The 19,538-nt window shown below is 31.8% G+C and overlaps 3 protein-coding genes across 3 annotated transcripts; 1 reads left to right on the top strand and 2 right to left on the bottom strand.

The window, feature by feature from the left end:
• Positions 1-58: 58 nt before the first annotated feature.
• Positions 59-3,895, bottom strand: LOC103493102 (uncharacterized). Its single transcript, XM_008453732.2, has 7 exons — positions 3,699-3,895; positions 3,020-3,086; positions 2,859-2,920; positions 2,663-2,752; positions 2,448-2,584; positions 605-665; positions 59-488 (listed from the first exon to the last, which is right to left on the bottom strand). Exons 2-7 carry the CDS (start codon positions 3,084-3,086, stop codon positions 288-290), a joined length of 618 nt encoding a protein of 205 aa, XP_008451954.1. The 5' UTR covers positions 3,699-3,895; the 3' UTR covers positions 59-287.
• Positions 3,896-8,888: 4,993 nt separating this feature from the next.
• Positions 8,889-13,032, bottom strand: LOC103493101 (nucleoside diphosphate kinase 3-like). Its single transcript, XM_008453731.3, has 7 exons — positions 12,727-13,032; positions 11,730-11,867; positions 11,166-11,203; positions 11,009-11,059; positions 10,361-10,528; positions 10,166-10,278; positions 8,889-9,333 (listed from the first exon to the last, which is right to left on the bottom strand). Exons 1-7 carry the CDS (start codon positions 12,809-12,811, stop codon positions 9,210-9,212), a joined length of 717 nt encoding a protein of 238 aa, XP_008451953.1. The 5' UTR covers positions 12,812-13,032; the 3' UTR covers positions 8,889-9,209.
• Positions 13,033-17,970: 4,938 nt separating this feature from the next.
• LOC103493099 (NAD(P)H-quinone oxidoreductase subunit S, chloroplastic) lies at positions 17,971-18,923 on the top strand. Its single transcript, XM_008453730.3, has one exon. It carries the CDS (start codon positions 18,060-18,062, stop codon positions 18,780-18,782), a length of 723 nt encoding a protein of 240 aa, XP_008451952.1. The 5' UTR covers positions 17,971-18,059; the 3' UTR covers positions 18,783-18,923.
• The last annotated feature ends 615 nt before the right edge of the window (positions 18,924-19,538 follow it).

Here is a 19,538-nt window from a genome sequence, read left to right as displayed (position 1 = left end):
AGATTGGTTTTAACAGAACCAACAAGCAGAGGGAATAGGCCACAAGAACCCAAAGAAGTTAAAAAGGAAAAGAGAGAACACTTTACATAAATTGCATCAAATTCCTATAGTATTCGGTTCAAAGCGAAGCTAGAAAAAGCTAAAAGTAGCAAGCCAGCGAGTTTGAATTTTTTAAAAAAAAAAAGACAAGAAACAATCACATTCCTCTTGATCCCTATCAGCAGCTATCGGGTGCCATGGACAAATATGCTATTCATAGCACCAGTTTTGAGTTGTGTATTCTTCAGTTACCAAAACGGCCTCTTCCCCCAAGGAGGTCTTTGCTGTCGACCACCATTCCGTTGTTGTTGTGCGCCGCCGCCGCCCCCATTTTGTCTCTGTGATAACACTCTCAGCCTCTGTTCCTTCATGTTGGCAAACAGTGAGTCTAGAGTCTGTGGCCTCTGTCTTGGCGTGGCATTTGTTTGCTGCTGGGCCGGTGCGGATACCTGCAGAAGGAAGGTGGGTGGAAGGAATGAATAAACAAACGAGATAAAACAATTGCAATTATCCACTAAAGAACCTCTACACTTCTGACCACCTCAGTAAGAAACAAACGAAGTACCTTGGGAACAAAATTTCCATTGGTGAAAGACTTCTTCGGAACCGGTGGAGGAGCATCAACCCTGTACCAAAAATTGTTGAAATGATTGATGAAGAAAAGAAAGACACAAGGTAAAATATGTAGTTTCCAAACTAGAATTTCAGAGATTAGTGATCTTCTTCAACATGTCCTCCAGTGGCTAAATGTAGATAGATCGGAGAATCTTACCTCCATAATCGATCAAATTCAATCGGTAACCCATTAACATAATAAAACACAAACCAGATCAGGTGAATGCAGTCATCAAAAAATGTGAATCAGCTCAAAATGTGTTACGCTTGATAGGGATCCAGAAAAGCACTTTCCAGTTATATAGTATGATCCAAACCTCAAAATCAATCACCCCACATGCTTTGCTTGCTTTTTAATGGACAATGAAAAGCTCCAAACTAGTATTTATCAATTAACGAAAATCTACTCCAGGAAGATTCAACCACAATGAACAGAAAACCTCAAATCAATGAACTTGAACCAGAAAAAGAAGGCTTCAACCAGAAAAACTTCTGCGGTACTAGTGTATTCCACGGTGACTAGACCCAAGATTCTACAGATGATGCCTCACAGAAGCAGCCATAAAGTCAATGTTCGACGTACTTTAACTATCCATTCATAATTTCTTCAGCACTTTTGTTATCATACGATTATGCAACAACAAATTACCAAAAACTGAGTTCCTGTATTACTTGCAACAAGCAAGATTTATTTATATTCCACCCCAAGGATTACTATAGAAAATGAAGTATCATCTTCCACGAGCCAGGCTGACTACAGGAGTTTAAAGAACAATATTTCACAATTGGAAAACTCAGTAGCCAAGGGTTTCCTCACTTGAAGACCTACGGCTAGTCAACAAGTAGAAGTGCTTGAATACTGGTCACAACATGGTTGTTGGAAGGGAACACCAAGTGCAAATGAAAAGGGAACCCCAAGTGGAATAAAGGAAACTAGCAAGCTGATCACTAAAATATGTGCAAAAATGACCAAAACCTCACATCACCCCAGGCTCAAATCCAAGCCAATGAAGATAATGTCAATTGTCATCTACAAGGAATGGAAGTTAACAGCTGAGTTTGAGCATGACAAACAAGAAGACTATTGCGCATTACTCAATAAAGGGAGACACCACAATCTTAAACCATCTGGTGTATAACTAACATCACATCTTGAAATGCAGCTTCCACTTCCTTGCAACAAAAGGGTGTCTGGTCAAAGCTGCTCTAAAGATATGGCTTGCCTATGAATCCTTCAGAAATCCAAGACAGTAGACACATTTAACAGGGAGCAAAAACTCAAAAGTACACACACATCTAATGCACACAAAAGCCCTTTTTACGACCACAATTTTCCAGATGACCGAAGCAATCAAATTCATTCACAATTTCCAAATTATCTCTGTCCCACCTTCAGCAGATTCCCTCCCAACAATCACTTACTCGTCAAAAAAACCAAAAGATAACTTGATGAATTCCAAAACCAACTTAAGAAGATAAGGCAGAAACAAATCCCAAGCAGCACGGAAGATATGAAATTATTGGAAATAGTCCCACTCCAATATTACTGGTTGAAGCAAAAACATATCATCCAGTTTTTCCAATCAACATATTATGTTGCTAACTTCATATAGTAAAACTCGGACATTGTAGAAGTCATCAATTGTGTATATACGTGGTTTACCTGTCACAGCATCAAATAGCAAATTAAACCAACCAGAAACGATTCAATTGTTTCTCTGACATAATTTCTTCTTTTATATATCATATTTCACAATAAGAGATTCCTGTTGGTTAAAAAATATAGTCAATACCTTGTTTTATTCCAATTGGGTGCCCTACGAGTAAAAGCTCTAGGACGAATAGGAGCAACTGCAGCCTTTCTTGCAACCTCAGTTGCCAAAGCAAACTGATTCCCTTGAAAGTTTGACCTTCTGTTGGCCAAAGCCCCCTAAAAGATTGAATGATCAGAACTAATGATGCAAAACAAGCAAAGTGAAAGATAATTACGTTAAAAAATTGCACAAACCTGTCTCAGAGAAGATCTAGAGTCCATGAATCGCTGCAACTTCCTAGGTCTATCTTGAGTAGCATTATTTGGAAACTTCTGCATTTTGTTCTGCATATGAAAAGATGAACCACTAAATAATTAGAATAAAAAAGAAAACATCCAATTTCAAATGTAAATTACTCAGGCACGCAAAAAAAAAAAAACAGGTTCTTACCGGTAACCTTCTCTGTTTCCTGCCTTTATTTCCCGTATTTTTTGACATTTTAATGATGTCGTCTAATTCCAAAAAAAAAAACGTAGAAACGGAATAATCAGTTAATTCACAAGAGGCACAAGAACTCAGAGGTACTGATGCAAGAAATTCAGAAGCCCAACCTAAAGCCATGTCCATCTTCTTCTCAGTTATGGCAATTGCCTCAGTTGTAAGTGGTTTAGCGGCCATCTAGAAAAACAGAGTTGGTGTTTAACTTGTCAAGTAACATCTAAAAGAAATACGCAAGTAGACATGCCAAGCGCTCGAGATTCGAAACAATAGACAAGCAAAATAGCTTAGAAATTATTCAAAGCGCACAAAATCAAGAAATTCCTCGCTAGGTTTCGTTCAAAGAATCAAGAAATAGAACTCTACTGCATACATTAGGCAGATAGCCAAAGAAAACTCAAAAGAACCCATATATGTCCATATATAAGTAGCAGGGATAAAAGTTGTCAATAGATACAACAGACTGTCATGGTGTCATTATGAATCAAAGAAAGACCGATAGAAAGGAAACTACGATATAGTTCGCACCAAATTAGGGAAAAAGCAAAGGCATCCGAACACATGTACCTTCAACAATAAAACCCTAACAGGACCAAGAAATCTTCGGCTCGCACTCAACCTCTTTATATAACAAATAAAAAACTATAACTAAGGGGGAAAACATCTACTCCACCTCCAACAAGCTAAGAAACAACATCAATTCAAAAGAACGACGAAATCGGAGACAAAACACCTAGGGTTTCCATCGTAAAGTAAACATCGTATGACCTAAACAGAGAAGAAAGAACACACCTCTTGAAGAGGAGATAATTCGCCGGCTGGAAAACTGATCGAAGAAACAACGGGAAGAATTAGGGCAAAGAAATTAGGGAGATCCTAAACGAAAAAGATTAGAAGTTCTATGAGCCGCGCGGGAGAGCCAAATTCCTTGCCGCCGAAGGAAGGGAAGACTTGGGTAGAAAAATAGGGCAAGGGAGGGGTCATATATAGGAGAAGGTAACGACGTCGTTCAAGTGGAAACTTCAGGTAGAAATAATATTTAAGGAAGTTTGATAGGGATTTGGGGTCCGCGTTAGCTGGAAGAACCGAAAGATATTAGCTTATCTCAATGGGCAGCCTGATTTTGTTGTGGGGGTAAAGATGACAGCTATGCATTTTCAATTCAACCACTTGCATTGTGACACACACATTGTGGAATTGGGGGCGTTTTAGTCCAGTCCTATTTCTTTCTAGATTGGTAAAAACAATAAATTTGAAATTTTGCTAGGAATAAAATTGAATTTTCAATATTTTATTTTAAGCTTAAAATCTTATTTTTGTTGTTGGACTTTGTTTTATGTTCTAATCCCTAATAAACTTTGTTGTTCCGTGTAGTTAAAATTTGTTTTGAGTGATTTAGACTTTAAATTTAGTAATCAAGAAATTTATCCTATAAATATTTTATAACATCCTGTAAATATAATTAAGGCTCTCAAACTAACTAAGGTTAATTTTCATAATATAGAAAAATAAACTAAAATATTTACAAATATGATGTAAGAAGACTAAGGGTTAATTGGATAATTAGGAATATTCTAGGTTAATTCCTTTTTTACCTTCAAATTGTAATAGGGCTCTATAAATAGGAGTCTTTCTCCTCTTGTATGAAACACATTAATCATTCTAATAAAAGATCTATATTCTTGGTTCTCCGAGAATTTCTCCTTGATGCTATTTAGGCTACATCACAATATATACCAAAATTTTGGAATTTATCAATGATAGAAACTGATAAACTCATATCATTGTCTATCAATGTCACTAATGTCTATCAATGTCACTAATAGAATATCAGTATTTATCATTGTCAAATTTGCTATTTTTGATAATTCTTCTTTCGTAAATATAACAAAACAACAAAATATTAACGACCGGCCCGGGTAACAAAAGCTCATGAAGTTGTTTGTTCTTTCTTTCCATCTCTTTCTAGCGAAGCTTAAGAACGAAGTTACGGCTTTGGGCGAAGAACGAAAGGCTGAAGTCTTATTATAGTGTTATGAAAGACGACTTATAGCAAGCTCAAGAGACCTCTCCCTTCATTCCTCGGTCCGGTTGGTGATGACTAACTACCTAGTCCTGATTTCAGGTTCTTCTGCAAATATTGGGGAAAGACCAGGTTAGCCTACTACATCAACAATGACTTTTTTTATTCTTTTAGTGCACTTTTTTTTTTGATATTCTTTCCCTCTCTTTTCTTGTTTAATCTTATTTGGTTCTGTCAAATATAAAAGATTTTGAAAAAGAATGGTTGTGATACTCATTTAGATTTTGATGATTTTAAAAGATCTTGCTACAATTAATTGGATTGTTATTTGGGACATTTTTTTATCTTCTATCATAGGTACATGTGCTCTTTCCCTTCAAACTTAAATCTACTCTCACCCTTTATTTATTTAGGGGTAGTTGTAAATATATCAATTATATTCAAAATAATAAAATATATAGCAACATTTAAAAGAAATTGTAAATATAGCAAAATCTGTCAAAATCTATCAATGACAAGAGTATATTACTGATAGACCATATAGCAAATGTTGGTCTATCACTGATAAACCATAAAGATGTGTTTGGGGGAGAGAGAGTTATGGGGAAAAGGATTATGATAATCCTAGTGTTATGATAATATGTGTTTGGAGAAAAGAATATAAAAGGTAGTATTATAATAGTATGTGTTTGGGGAGGAATTATGACAGTAGTGTTTTAATAATATGTGTTTGGGGGAAGTATTATGATTGTAGTAATTTAAAAAATAATAATAGAATTTAGATTGGGTTATTTGGGTAGGGTAATGTAGGGTTGTAAGAAAGTAAAGATAGGATAAGATAGAGTTATTTGGGGATTATGATTATTTATCATATTCATTGGGCCAAACAAGGTTTGGCCCAATTTCCTAATTATTTTCCCCCTAAAACTCCACCCAAACACACCCTAAGAGTTTATCAATGATAGAAATCTATTACCGATACACTTTACTAAATTTGCAATTTTTTAAAAATATTGCTAAATACTTAATAATTATTCTAAAAATTGCTACCTATTATAATTAGCCATTTATTTAATTCAAATTGAAATCACTCAAAGCAAACAAGAGGGACCACAAAAAAAAAAAAACTAATGTGATTATTATCCATGACAAGGTAGTGTTTAAAATAAACTCCCAAAATTGTAAACAAATATTCCCAAATCATAAAACCCAAAAAGGGAAGAATAGACAATTGGGAGGGAGAGAAAAGATCACAAAAATGGATAGTATCCCAAACTCGAGCCATTAAAAAATTTATATGTGAATGAATTGCATCAAACATTAGAATGACTAAAAAATTATCATCTAGCATTTACCTTAAAATTAAAACTATAGGTTTGTTACATCGATATTAGTGAATATCTAGTTTGACATCTTAATATATATATATATATATATATATATATATATATATATATATATATAAGTCACCTCATTATTCTATTGAGAGTTAACGGATATTAATGGATATCAAAATATGTTATATTTGAAAATTTAACACATTTAAAAGTTATGGGATTATAAGTATGATTTCACTCGTTTTAAGCCATTGGAATTCTTTTGTAATTTAATCACTAAATTTTAGTAGTCGTACTATTTTTTAAGTTTTGTTTGATCATTGATCACCTTAAAAAAATTTCTTATATTGTTCACTTGTTGTTTAAAAATATCGAATGAAGTTTCTAAACTCGAGCAAAATAAAACATGTTTGTAAGAATCTTATTACAAATTCATCGTAAGTTTCACTTTCACCTTAATATATTCTTTCATGTCATAGAATAATTGGTAAGTCTATGTATGTATTTGTTCAACTTTTAATAGAATTTTCTATAAAGTTATAGAGGATTAGGTTCTTAAAAATATGTCTCTATGTGTGTCTCCATGTGCTCTTGGGATTTATTATTTGATCGACCTATAAATTTTTATTGTGGTGATAGGTAATTTATCAATTGAGTTGTGTTAAAATTAACTCCTACTCATGACTCGTAAGCGATTTGATTCTCTTTCATATTTCTTCCCTTTATTTTTTATTTTATTTCTTTTCAATATTGAAACAACCAATTAACAATGAATCCAACTATGGGTAAGGGAAATAACAAACAAGCTTGTAAGTCACAAAATTACGACGATGCTTAACAAAAAAGAAAAAGAACTGTTGAAAGGTACCATAATGATGGCAATACAAATCATGTAGATAATTCTTGAAAAAACTAGTTCTAATTAAAATATCAAAGGTTTTGTAGTATCAAAATAATTGGTGTCAATCCTTAGAGGATGACATGTATGAATGAATAAAATACGATAACTTGCAAGAACTTCACCGTTTAGAAGTATATTGAGACAAGCCCTTCAAAGGAAAGTTTTTTACTTTACATGATTCATTAATATGAATTAGCATTTACGAATAGTGAGAGAACTTGATTAAAGAAAATAATACAAAATGTAAAAAATAGGCAAAACCTTTCATAGACTTAGAGAATCTACATAGCACATTCCTCTAAACCATATGTTCAAAAACAACAGTTAACATATTCAAAATATTTCAAACACTTATATAATATAGGGAAACTTACACAAATGTAACAAAACTGTAAACTATTTACGGCCCGTGTAACAATGCCCTTAGGGTGCGTTTGGGGCAGGGAAAGAGTTATGGAGTAAAAAGATTATAATAATTATAATCCTAGGATTATCCTAATGTTATGACAATATGTGTTTGGGGAAAAAAATATAAAAGGTAGTGTCATAATAGTATGTGTTTGGGAGAGAGATTATGATAGTAGTATTATAATAATTGTGTTTGGGGGAAGGATTATGATTGTAGTAATTTAAAAAATAATAACAGAATTTAGATTGAGTTATTTGGATAGGGTAATGTAGAGTTATTTAGGGATAGGATTATTTATCATATTCCTTGGCCAAACCAATTTCCTAATCCTTTTTCCCCTAAAATCCCACCCCAACACACCTTAAGGTTAGTCATTTTTTATATGTCAGGTTTGCCCTTCTATCTTTCTTTTCTTCATCGCGATTCGTCTCCATTTTGTTATTTCGTATTTCTTCTTTCCTCTTTTTCTTTTTTATGATTTCTTTCCATCATTTTTCTTATTTTTCAATTCTTTATTTATGTTGTTTAATATTTTTATCGTTTTTCTTCTTTTCCTCTTCGTTTTTTTGCTTCAATTTATTTCCATCATCTTTCTAATTGCGCATTTACATACGTACAAAACTGTGTACCAGAATCTTGAAAAAAAATAGCCAAATGTAAAAGATCTTGTAAAAAAAATAAAAGATTGTGTATAAAGAATAAAAATTATTTAGACGGTGAATTGAAAAGATAAATTGTAATCATATCTAACCGATCGCATATAAATTATAGTCATATCTAAACGATCGCATATATATTGAACTATATCTAAACGATTGCGTATATATTGAACTATATCTAAACGATCACGTATAAATCAAACAATAACCAAATCTAAATGATCGCAAATAGTTTACGTGCGCGTTATTGACAGCGTGGTGGATGAAGCATTTTTGGTATTTTACACGGTAGGCCTCTGGACTTTTTCCGTTTTTGGAATTGTTGTAAATATTTTATCGTTTTTTTTTTTTATATTTTTTAAAAGACTCCAAAATAAAATTACTTAATCAAACAACAATAAAAAGAAACAATGCAAACTATGTGAGCTTTCATATATTACAATTCAAACATTGTCAATTCCCAAACCCAACCATTTAATTAATAGCAGTTTTGGTCAGTTTGAGTAGTTTGGTCGATTTGCCTTCCACCTTTATGGAGACTAGAGAGACTAAAATAAAAGAAAAAGTGGAAAAGACATCAAAATTTAAATATAAAACAAAAATTGAACAAAAAAAGGGAATGGAAAGGAAAGGGAAAGTTGTCGGTCATATAATGAAAAATCAAAATTCTGGGATAATATATATCAGCAACTAAGTAATATTATACTATTCAATGACTGTTTGTTTATTGTGGTAAAACTCTCTAGGAAAATTGTTATGCTTTGGTAAGCATATATCAATGAGCCATTCATATAGCTTGGGCTCAGCGCATTATTTTATCGGCACAATTATGAAAATACCCGACGCTCTTCTCTTCTCTTCACGGGTACTGTTGCCAAAGCTCGAGTAAATTAAAACCCAAACCCAAACCCAAAGGAAGAATGACAAGAAGAAAGAAAAAAGAAAAAAAAGAAAAAAAGGGATAGGAAAACTCATCAGTTTTCTCCGTAGATCCATTTCTCTGCATTGCTTGTGTAGCTAACCAATTCCTCTGGCTTGAACCACAAGTTGATCTCGTCTTTTGCAGTCTCTGGCCCATCGCTTCCATGGATGATGTTCCTGTGTTATTTAGATCAAAGCACGAGATTGATTGTTAAATTATAAATAGATGTTTAGTAAAACTGTATGATTAAAAATGTATGATCTTTTAACATCCTCTTGCAAATCGATGTTATCTATTGATGATGTTCCTCCGTATTTAAATCAAAGGTTTAAAAACTATTTCTAGTTCGTATACTTTGATTTATTTTGGTGTTAGAATCTTTTGAGGATCATTTTAATCCTTCAAAATGAGAGTGAAATAGAACGACAAAAATGGTCACAGTCAAACTTAATCAAAATTATTAATTTGATCAAAATAAACATTTTGGAAGTATAAACATCTTAAATGAACCGGGACTAAAGTAGAATTTTAATCTAAATCAAATTAACATGATAATTGTCGGTCTAAAAATTGATAATATAAATACTTTTAAGATGTCTTTAGAAATAAAATACGCCAAAAAAAAAAAAACAATCTTAATCTTCTAATATAGTTGTAAATACTATCATATACATTTTCTAACTCTCACACACATTCATAGTCGCATCAAACCCCAAAATTCTATATATTTTTAATGCTTGAATTTTGAAAATGAGAATTCGGGGAAAACAATGTTTTAAAGTAAAATCACGTCTATTAATATCTAGGTTTTGGGGTGAGATATTCGTAAGGAATAAATGAGTTAACTAACTATACTAACTAAAAGTAATTGGGGAAGTTGGCCGAGCCTGAGTGTTAGAATCTAGAGAGTGATTCTCATGCTGTGTTGTGTTTCTCTATTCCTTAAGAATAATTGGTCCAACAATCGTAACAAAAAGGCTATGTATTAATTGAAGTAATAAACATTACCTGCCAACTACAACAGCTAGATCTCCTCGAATGGTACCGGGCTCAGATTTCTGTGGATCTGTTGCTCCAATAAGTTTTCGTCCATATCTGATCACTCCCTCGCCTTCCCAAACCTGTCGAATTATAAAAAGTTATAATCTAACCAAACTCAAAAGAGTTGCAACCAACATACAATAATTTTTGGTTCTGACTAACCATTGCAATGACGGGGCCAGAGCTAAGAAATTCGCAGAGGCCATTAAAGAAGGGTCTTTCCTTCAGATCGTGATAATGCTTCTGAGCAAATTCCTTTGATGGGACAACAACTTTAATGCCTACGAGTTTAAACCCTTTCCTCTCGAAACGGGATATGATTTCTGATATCTGTTGCACATAATGAGATTTGGATCAGATAAATATTTGGACACCCTTCCCAATCAAGAAAAAATAACAATCAGTATAGATTAGTCCACACATCTTTGCTTTTTCCTTCTTTTTCTTTTTATCTTTTATTTTTATGTGAGATAGATCATCGAGGAACAACAGAATTTGTGGATCATATAGAGAACCTCACGTAAAAAAAGTCAAGAACCTCATCTTTCACAAGACACATGAACTATGCATTATAATATCCAGCCCGTGAAATCTAAATGGCCAGTCGACCCAAAAACAAAACATATGATTGGATTCAAAATTAGCGAATCTAAAGAAGTATCATTCATGTTGAAGATTGAAAATTGAAAAAATCAAGAGTTCACAATCTTGAAAACAAATACCAAGATGCAAGATAATAAAACAGAGCTGCTAAATGTCAAATGAGAATTGGCATAAAGAAAAACATCGCATGGGTATGTTTAGTCTTACCAGCCCTCTCTGTACACCATCTGGCTTGATGGCTATAAACGTGCGCTCAAACTGAGAGAAGTTATGAGAAAGTAAGTTAGAATAATTAATGGGAATCACTAACTACACATTAAGGGCAAGGAAAACGAGAACAAGGAATCCAAGTTTGTTGTATTACCTCTGCGGCATGTGCTTCCTGCTCCTGAAGCATGTAAACTACGTTCAAAGAAAAAAGATTTATGTGTCAGTTAGGATGGTGGACACTGGACAGAAATAATGGGAGAAAGTGGATCACCCTCCCTATTCACATCGCTCTATCAAGATATATACCAACATTTAGTCATTTTTATTCTGATGAAGTTTTTAAGACGTTCGATTTTAACTCTCCTAACTGTAGAGAACTCATGCTAATTCTAATTCTTATGGTAAAAGAGTATTAGATATGGATAATAATTTGTCTAAACTAATAATTTTGCAACAAGGCCGGCCATAGTAAGAAAACTATATAAAGTTTAGATTCTAAAGTTCTAGAAATAAGAAAAAATGAAAGTGAAAATGCCAGAGGCCACGACCATCGTAAATTTTCATAATCTAAGATGGAGGCCTATCCCATCTTATTTTGGCTCCATCCTGCTGGATCCATTAAATCAAATCCTACACCCAGCGAATGGAAGAAATTTATAGCATTTTAGCCAGAATCAATAACGTTTGTTTTAATAGAGTTTTGTAATGTCGACCAAACCTCCAGCAGGAAGCGCAAGCAGTCCTGAAATCCATTCTCTAGATGCGTATCCAGAACCAGCATTCTTATAGATTGAAGCAAGAGAAGGCAACCTTTCTCTTAGCGATACTGTTGCTGCGGAAGCCGCGGCTCTGCCTCCTGCCATTGGAAAAACCGGTAAAGGAAGTATTCACTTCATAAGGTGTAGAAATCACATTCAGTTAAACAAAATCAACATTGAAATACGAAACTGCAATTCTCGCACAGCTATTCGTTCACAATAACTGTCTATCGCACAGAGACATAAACGAAAACCGACACTGGAATGTAAAGATAATTGAGCTTCTCAGCAAAAACAAACATTAGTGAAGGAAAACAGATAAAACATTCCTAAACAGAGATTCCGCCATTTCTTCTCGAATACTTGCTTAAATAAACAAATACATCCGGCGTCAGAGCAACCTAGATCAAACAGTATAGACATAAACCAAAATGATATTGAATACGAGGCTACAACTCTCTCGAAACTATTTGTTCACAATAACTGTCTATTGCACAGAGACATAAACGAAAACCGACATTAAAACGCCAAACAAGTCAAGCTTATCAGAAAAGCGAAATTAACTCAGAGAAACCGATAAAACAGTCATTAAACAGAGATTCGGCCATTTCATCTCAAATACTTGCTTAAACAAACAAATAGATCTGGCGTCAGATCAATCAAGCTCAAACATTTTAAACATAAACCAAAAGGACATTGGAACACGCAACTACAATTTCTCATTCCAATTCTCCGGAGTTCAGTCATTCACAGTCATTGCCTATGCATCAATCTAACACACACACAAAAAAAAAAAAAGAGAGATTGAAATAAAAAGCAAATAACACCTAATAAAACAAAGATCCATTCCATTTCAGACCAAGTACTTTCCTGACGATCACAAAAACACCGCGTCTAGCGGAATCGAACTCCAAAAATTTCAAAAAAAAAATGCAGCAAAAAATAACGTAAAATTACCAGTGGAATAAGCGCGAGAGGAGCGGGAAGCAGTGAGGATGGACCTGGCGGCTCCGGAAATAGATCTGCAGATCTTGGAACTCATATCGAAGAACAGTGGAGGGAAATTTGGTAGGGGAAGAGAAGAAGAGTTGGTTGTTGCGTTGAGTTGAGTCGAGAGAGCTGAAGTGAAGGGAGAGAGAGAAAAAGGGGGGTTATATGGAAAAGAGAGATTGGTTGTTGATTTTTTATGGTTAGGTTAAAAAGGTAATAGAAAAAACGGTTTCGAAAAAATGCGAATCCCAATGCGATACGTTTCCACCACCGTCTCTGACTCTGACTGCCGTTTGGGTCTTTAAATTACATATTATTTGTTCTTCATAAAAATAAGAACACCAAAATATTTTTCATAAATATATTGTCCTCTTTTTATAATTTTTCTTTAAAAAATACCGATGAAAATATCGATAAAATTCATATCGATATATTTATTGGAGGAGATTGTAAAAACAAAACAAAAAGTTAAATTAGTAAACAAACCATTTATAATTTCTAAATTAGTCAAAGTATCTATGATTTATACTTGTTTTACAATTTTTTTTACTATACAAAGAAAATCTACTTGTTGATTTTAAATTCACGAAAACGTGCAAATATCAATTCAAATATTAACATGTTAATGAAAAATTAACATTACAGTATGATCTCAAATTTTAAAATATAAGAAAATATGATAATTATATTATATTCTCACATGTATACAGAAATACGAAGCATGGGTTTTTCCAAGCATCCAACCCAACTTGTTAAAGTCATATTTGAACAAATATCTATCATCACAATGTATAAACCGGCCTATTTTTGTCAGGTTGCATCTATTGTAACAAATGTTCAACCATGTGCTAAAGACATTTTACTTTTGACCGTTTAAAATAATGCATGTTTATATAGTGGTAAAAAAATGTTACCACGTGCTTTTAGGTCAAAAGTTCTCTCTCCCCGTTTATACACAAAAATAGTATTTTATATATACGTATATATTTTTTCCTCATTTATTTATTATTTATTTCTAACAAAGTTTTTCCCTCCTTTATTCTACACCTTTTATTTTCTAGAACAAACAATAGCATAAAGTAAGAAACTTTTTAAAATTCAAAGTGAATATGAAGATTTCCACTTTGTTGTTTTAAGAACCAAAAGATACAAAGTTGGGAATCGCTTTTTCTATAACTTTTATATGCCCACTTTATTTGTTTCCTAACATTCTTCACTATTTTATTATTTTAGCTTTGCTTTTTTTTTTTTTTTATTGCACTTAGTTTGGGTAACTTAGAAATGAATGTAAAGGAAGAAATTAAATTGATGGTTATCTATTTGTTTTATGTACTTTCTTTTATACATAATAATAAAAATAATGTTTTAAAAAAGTATCATACCACTGTGTTATATTATTTAAATTAATTCATCCGTATAACTTTAGAATTTTAATTGACGTAATTAGTAGTTTGAAGTTCTGAGTCATATGATTCCTAAATTTACTACAAATAAATTTACTTTTTATCGATATTTGTGTTTTTATAATATATTATATTTTAAAATATTGATATTTATTATTATTATATTTATAAATGTAAAAAAAAAAAAAAGATTAGACCTCTGAATTTTATATTATATATAGTCATATAAAGTATACTTGCCATCAAATTCATTCACCACGGTGAAAGTAATCTTAGCTTTAACTGAAATTAATATTGTTTGATCTGATAAAGTTTAATGTTTAAGTGAAAATTGATATAACTTGTCAAATTTGAATGAACCCTATAAGTTAATTTGATCACTTCGAGGCATTTAGAGCAATATCATTAAGGAACCATTTAGAATAATGATTAAGACTATGTTTAGATTAACTTTTAAAGTGTTTAAATTAGAAAAAAAGAATAAGTTTTTTTATTTAAATTTAGGTGTTTGATAACTTTTCAAAATACATCTTTAAAAAAAAATGAGATTGAAAAATATTTCATTTTAAAGAAGAAATCAAAATTAAAATTTGAGAAAACAGATCTTTATACAAAATTACGTATATAAACAATTATAAAAGATCTAACCTTGAGTATTTAAATTTTAAACTCATTTTTAATAAAATGTTTAAAAGAAAATATATTATTGAAAAAAATCCATATATAATTCAAACGCACTCTATATAATACTATGATAATCACCTATTACTACGATAAATATTATTAAAAGTTTTCAATTAACTATACTATACACTATTTCGAAACATTCTAATATTTACTATTTGCTCTAATCTCAAACTAAACTAGTTTAATCTCAAACACGTATTATTTTAATTTAAAATAAAATAATCTATATTCTAGGAATCGTAATAACTCTATTCTTACCTCCATATATACCTTATAGCTAGATTATATATATATATATATATATATATATATATATATATATATATATATATATATATAAACAAGAAAATAGGAAATTTTATTGGCCAAAAAGAAATTGGGGGCAGCGATGTCTTTTAGCCCCACATTCACCCTTTTGCACAAAACATATCCACTAACTTTCTTATGTTGATAGATATCATATCAAATTCCAATGAAATATAAACCACACATTAACTATCTTATCATAATATGTAATATGGTTCTCGTGAAGATAAATAAAAGAAAAAAAAAATCCTCACAAATAATTTTAAAGTGTGCAAAGTAGTGAAAAAGAGCGTGCGTGTTTTTAAGTCCATTTGAAAGGTTTGATATTTTAATTTTTTTTCTAAAATTGCTAAAATCAACTAATTAATTTGAGACTTTCATACAGAAAAAGGAGTTTGGGTAAAAAATTAAAGTTGTAAATTCAAATTTTTGGAAAACAATTAAGCATGTAATGGTATTACCATATGTAGCAATATTTTAAAAAAAAATAAAAATATAAAAAAAAAAAATTTGTTAATGTCTATCTATGATAAAAATTTATCACTAGCAGGTCATATTGCGATATATTGGTCTGTCATTAATGGACAATCGCTAACAATGTTTGCTTACTTGCAATCTTTTTAGATGTTATCGTACATTTGATTATTATCTCTAAATTTGTTACCTGTTATAATAATTAAGGTTATAAAGTCCAAAAAATAGTGATATCTTACACATATAAAAAGGTAATAAGGTATAGAGTTGGTTTTTTAGCTATGAGACCCTTAAACTCCTAGTTTTTAGAAATATGCTAAAATTATGTATTGACTAGAAAAGTAGATCACTAAAAATGAAGAGTGTAACCCATAACGTGATCTATATATAGTTTTATTGTAGATGATTATTCGAGAGGATAATTATATCGCACAAACCTTTTGGTTGATACAGAAAACAAATAGAGAACATGTATAGAGTTGTGAGTTTGATCTTCTAAAACATGTTTTGAAATTTTCAAAAAAACCTTATATCAATCCCCACAATCGAGTAATGGAGTATATAGAGATAGAATCTTAAATGTTACAAGCACGTAAATGGGATTTCATTGCTCTATCAATTATTCAAACCTTGGCAATTGAGTGATCGCACAAATGATGAAGAGGCATATTTTTTCCCATCTTAGTTTTATTGAAAATCATATTAAACTTGTTTTACTACAGTAAAAAATTGAATTTTTCACTAACCTTTGAATCGAATCGAGCTCAAGTAATTCCTTGTAGTACAAAACAAATGGAGATATGAGGGATCTATACCTCTAAACCTAAACGGATGAATTACATGTCAACTATAATTATGCTTATTTTGGCATCATAACTCAACTAGTTAGTTAAAAGTTAAAGACATTGTTTAAAAGAAACTGAAGTTAAACTCAAAATCATAACTCCCATCTATTTTTCATTTAAAACAGAGTGAAATAGATAATGAACTTAATGGCAAAAGTGCTGAAAATGTTTACAAAATATATCAAAATTTCAGATTCTATCGATGATAGACACTAATTGACTCTGGAACTTGCTATAATGTCCATTATTGATAGAATTTGAAGATTTATTATATATTTATTAATATTTTGATTTATTACTTTATATTTGAAAATGTTGTTGAATAAATTGGCACATAAGAAAGAGACACTCGCTTAGAAGAAAAGAAAATTTTCAAATGATACACTTTTGGAGATAACACTCATTTAGTTTAATTTAAAGTTTCTCATAACTCTCTTTCTCTTTTACTCTCTTTGCTTACTTGCTTTGGTTGATTTTTTTTTTCACAAATGAGGATCCTACATTCTATTCATAGGTATAGATTGATTCGAGCCCAAGCTAAAAGATTTCTCTAGAATTCTAACTATTCTATATATTCTTAGCCTCATCCTTATCTTAAAGGAAAACTATCGAGAGTTCCTTAACTTAATAAAATCTAGAATATTTTTAGATTTTTTGTTTACAACATAATTGTAGAGAAATTTAATTTACACACTAATGACATAGTATGAACCACTTCAAGACTCTTGTAAACTAGTTAGTGTTGCTATATATTTTAACAAATGTCCCTTTGAAATACATTTTTAGGTATGTGTGACTTTTGTTCTATTTAAATTAACTGAAGTTTTCGTTGATTCTGTTTTTAATCTCGATGGTTTTGTTGCACTTGTAAAGCTCGAAGTTTTAATTTATGGGCTATTTAGCTTGAAAACCATCTTCTTTGGGTAGAATCTACCGGCCTTCCTCTTCATCGTTTCTCTTTGATACTCGTTGTTGTACTAGAAAACTATTAACATAATTTATTTGTTTTTTCCATAACTATAAATTATTATTATTATTGAATCAAGGGGTCTATTACAAAATATAATAAATCGACAAAATACTTACACGGTATAGAACAATTCAAAAAATGAAGAAAATCCCACACGTTCACAACGGAAAATACCAAGCTCACGGGTCCACAATGAAAAATACTAAAAATGTCCCATCAACAATTAATATTTCTTTTAGATTTGGTCGTTTACATTTAACTATACCTAAAACAAATTTGGTATAAGATCGTTTAGATTTGTTTATATTTATTTTTTAGATTTTGTTACCTAAACGAATTAAAAGAAGGAGGAAAAAAAGAAAAACGATGGAAATAGCGACTAAAGAGAAGAGTAAACTTCCAATATTTAAAAAATTTCTAACTTTATAAATTACAGGCTCATTAAATATTTTAATAGGTTTTTATATTCATGAAAATGAATTAATTTGAATAAAGATTAGACAACTTAATTAAAATTTATTTTTAATAAATGGATAAACCCAAACCCATTTCTCGGGTTGGATAATTTACATTCACAGTCTCACACTCATCTCTGTAATCAGTAGAGTCATATCCATGGCTTCCTCAATCTCCCTTCCATCTCCTCAAACTCCGCTTCTCAAATCCTCCTTCCTCCCCCAAAACCGCCGCCGCCTCCTTCTCCACCGCCCATTCCCCCTGCCCGGCCGTCACGCATCATCAACCCATCACGCTTTCCGGCCCTCCGCCGCCTTCGATTTAGCCCAGCTTCTAGGCGGAAGAGGCCTCTGCAATGGCGAGCGAGGTGTGGAAGAGGAACTCAAGAGAAACGTCGACGACAATCCCGTCATCGCAGATGGAAATGAAATTCCAGAAACCTCCACGAAATTACCCGTTGATAGTGTTCCAGAAGATGGATTCGAGAAGGAATTAATGGGCTTAACCGGTGGATTTCCCGGCGGAGAGAAAGGATTAAAAAAATTCATATCGGAAAATCCTCCTCCTCGGAAACCTTCCGCTTCAAAATCCGGCGAAATCGGCTCGATTTTAAATACAGAGAAACCAAAGCCGCCGGATCTTCCACTGTTGCTACCGGGAATGATTGCGATTGTGAAGAATCCAAACAATCCGTACTACATGTATTGTGGAATCGTTCAGAGAATCACAGATGGAAAAGCTGGGGTTCTTTTTGAAGGAGGAAATTGGGATCGATTGATAACGTTTAGATTGGAGGAGCTGGAACGAAGAGAAAAAGGACCGCCGATGAAGAACCCTAGATCGGCTGTTCTTGAACCGTTTCTTCAAAAGGATTCTCAATGATGATAAACAGATCGGTGATGGCGATTTCTTCTTTATCTTCTTCCTTGTAGTTATCTCATCTGTTTGTTCTTCTGGAATTTCGACTTGGAAAAATTTGTGAATATTTCCAATCCAAGAAACGCCATTTTTCAGTTGTTGTTATTAGAGATTTTTTTAAAGATTAATTACATATTTACTCCTAATTTTATGACTAAACTAAGTCACCAAAATTTTAAACATCCAAGTATACATTTTTTATTTTTTAGTTTTTTGACCCTGAAATTTTAAAATTACCTATTTAATCTCTCAAACCTCGTTTGCTTTTTTCTTTGGTTTTGGAAATTTAGCCCAAATGTTACTTCATTAGTTCATTTATTGATATCTTTATTTACATAATATATATAAATCAAGATTTAATTCCAATTTATAATTAAAAATTTTCAAAAAATAGGTATTTTTCCCTAGTCCAGTAGAAATCAATTGTTTACTTGAAAAACATCTCATCGAACGTACGGTTGAAATTTTTTAATTGAGTTTTACTTTTCACGAAAGTTTGAAATGTGCATCTTTATTAGACCTTAATGTTAATATAGAAGAAATATCCTTTTCAGCTAGACATTGAGTATGGGCTGAAAATTTTTCCACTTAAAGATTGTTTATTCAATTTGCTTTAGTTTTAGCTTGGATTGTATGTAATTGAAGAAGCTTATACATATTGTTTCTTTTGTCTCATTCTAACTCTCCAAATTTTCCAACTTAAAAATAGGGATTAAACTT

The sequence above is a fragment of the Cucumis melo genome, chromosome 7 (assembly GCF_025177605.1).
Source record: "Cucumis melo cultivar AY chromosome 7, USDA_Cmelo_AY_1.0, whole genome shotgun sequence".
Classification (NCBI taxonomy): domain Eukaryota; kingdom Viridiplantae; phylum Streptophyta; class Magnoliopsida; order Cucurbitales; family Cucurbitaceae; genus Cucumis; species Cucumis melo.
Note: the sequence above shows the minus strand (reverse complement) of the source record. Positions and strands in the feature narration are given on the sequence as shown.

What these genes read in the sequence shown, in the direction of transcription:
- LOC103493101 (XM_008453731.3), bottom strand. Translation starts at nt 12,811, where the DNA reads ATGAGTTCCAAGATCTGCAGATCTATTTCCGGAGCCGCCAGGTCCATC. An exon ending in ATGGTGTACAGAGAGGGCTG is followed by an intron (nt 10,529 to 11,008) that starts GTAAGACTAAAC and finishes TATGTGCAACAG; the next exon opens with ATATCAGAAATCATATCCCG. An exon ending in CTGGCCCCGTCATTGCAATG is followed by an intron (nt 10,279 to 10,360) that starts GTTAGTCAGAAC and finishes ATAATTCGACAG; the next exon opens with GTTTGGGAAGGCGAGGGAGT.
- LOC103493102 (XM_008453732.2), bottom strand. Translation starts at nt 3,086, where the DNA reads ATGGCCGCTAAACCACTTACAACTGAGGCAATTGCCATAACTGAGAAG. An exon ending in GAAGATGGACATGGCTTTAG is followed by an intron (nt 2,921 to 3,019) that starts GTTGGGCTTCTG and finishes TTTTGGAATTAG; the next exon opens with ACGACATCATTAAAATGTCA. An exon ending in ATGGAAATTTTGTTCCCAAG is followed by an intron (nt 489 to 604) that starts GTACTTCGTTTG and finishes TTCCTTCTGCAG; the next exon opens with GTATCCGCACCGGCCCAGCA.
- LOC103493099 (XM_008453730.3), top strand. Translation starts at nt 18,060, where the DNA reads ATGGCTTCCTCAATCTCCCTTCCATCTCCTCAAACTCCGCTTCTCAAA.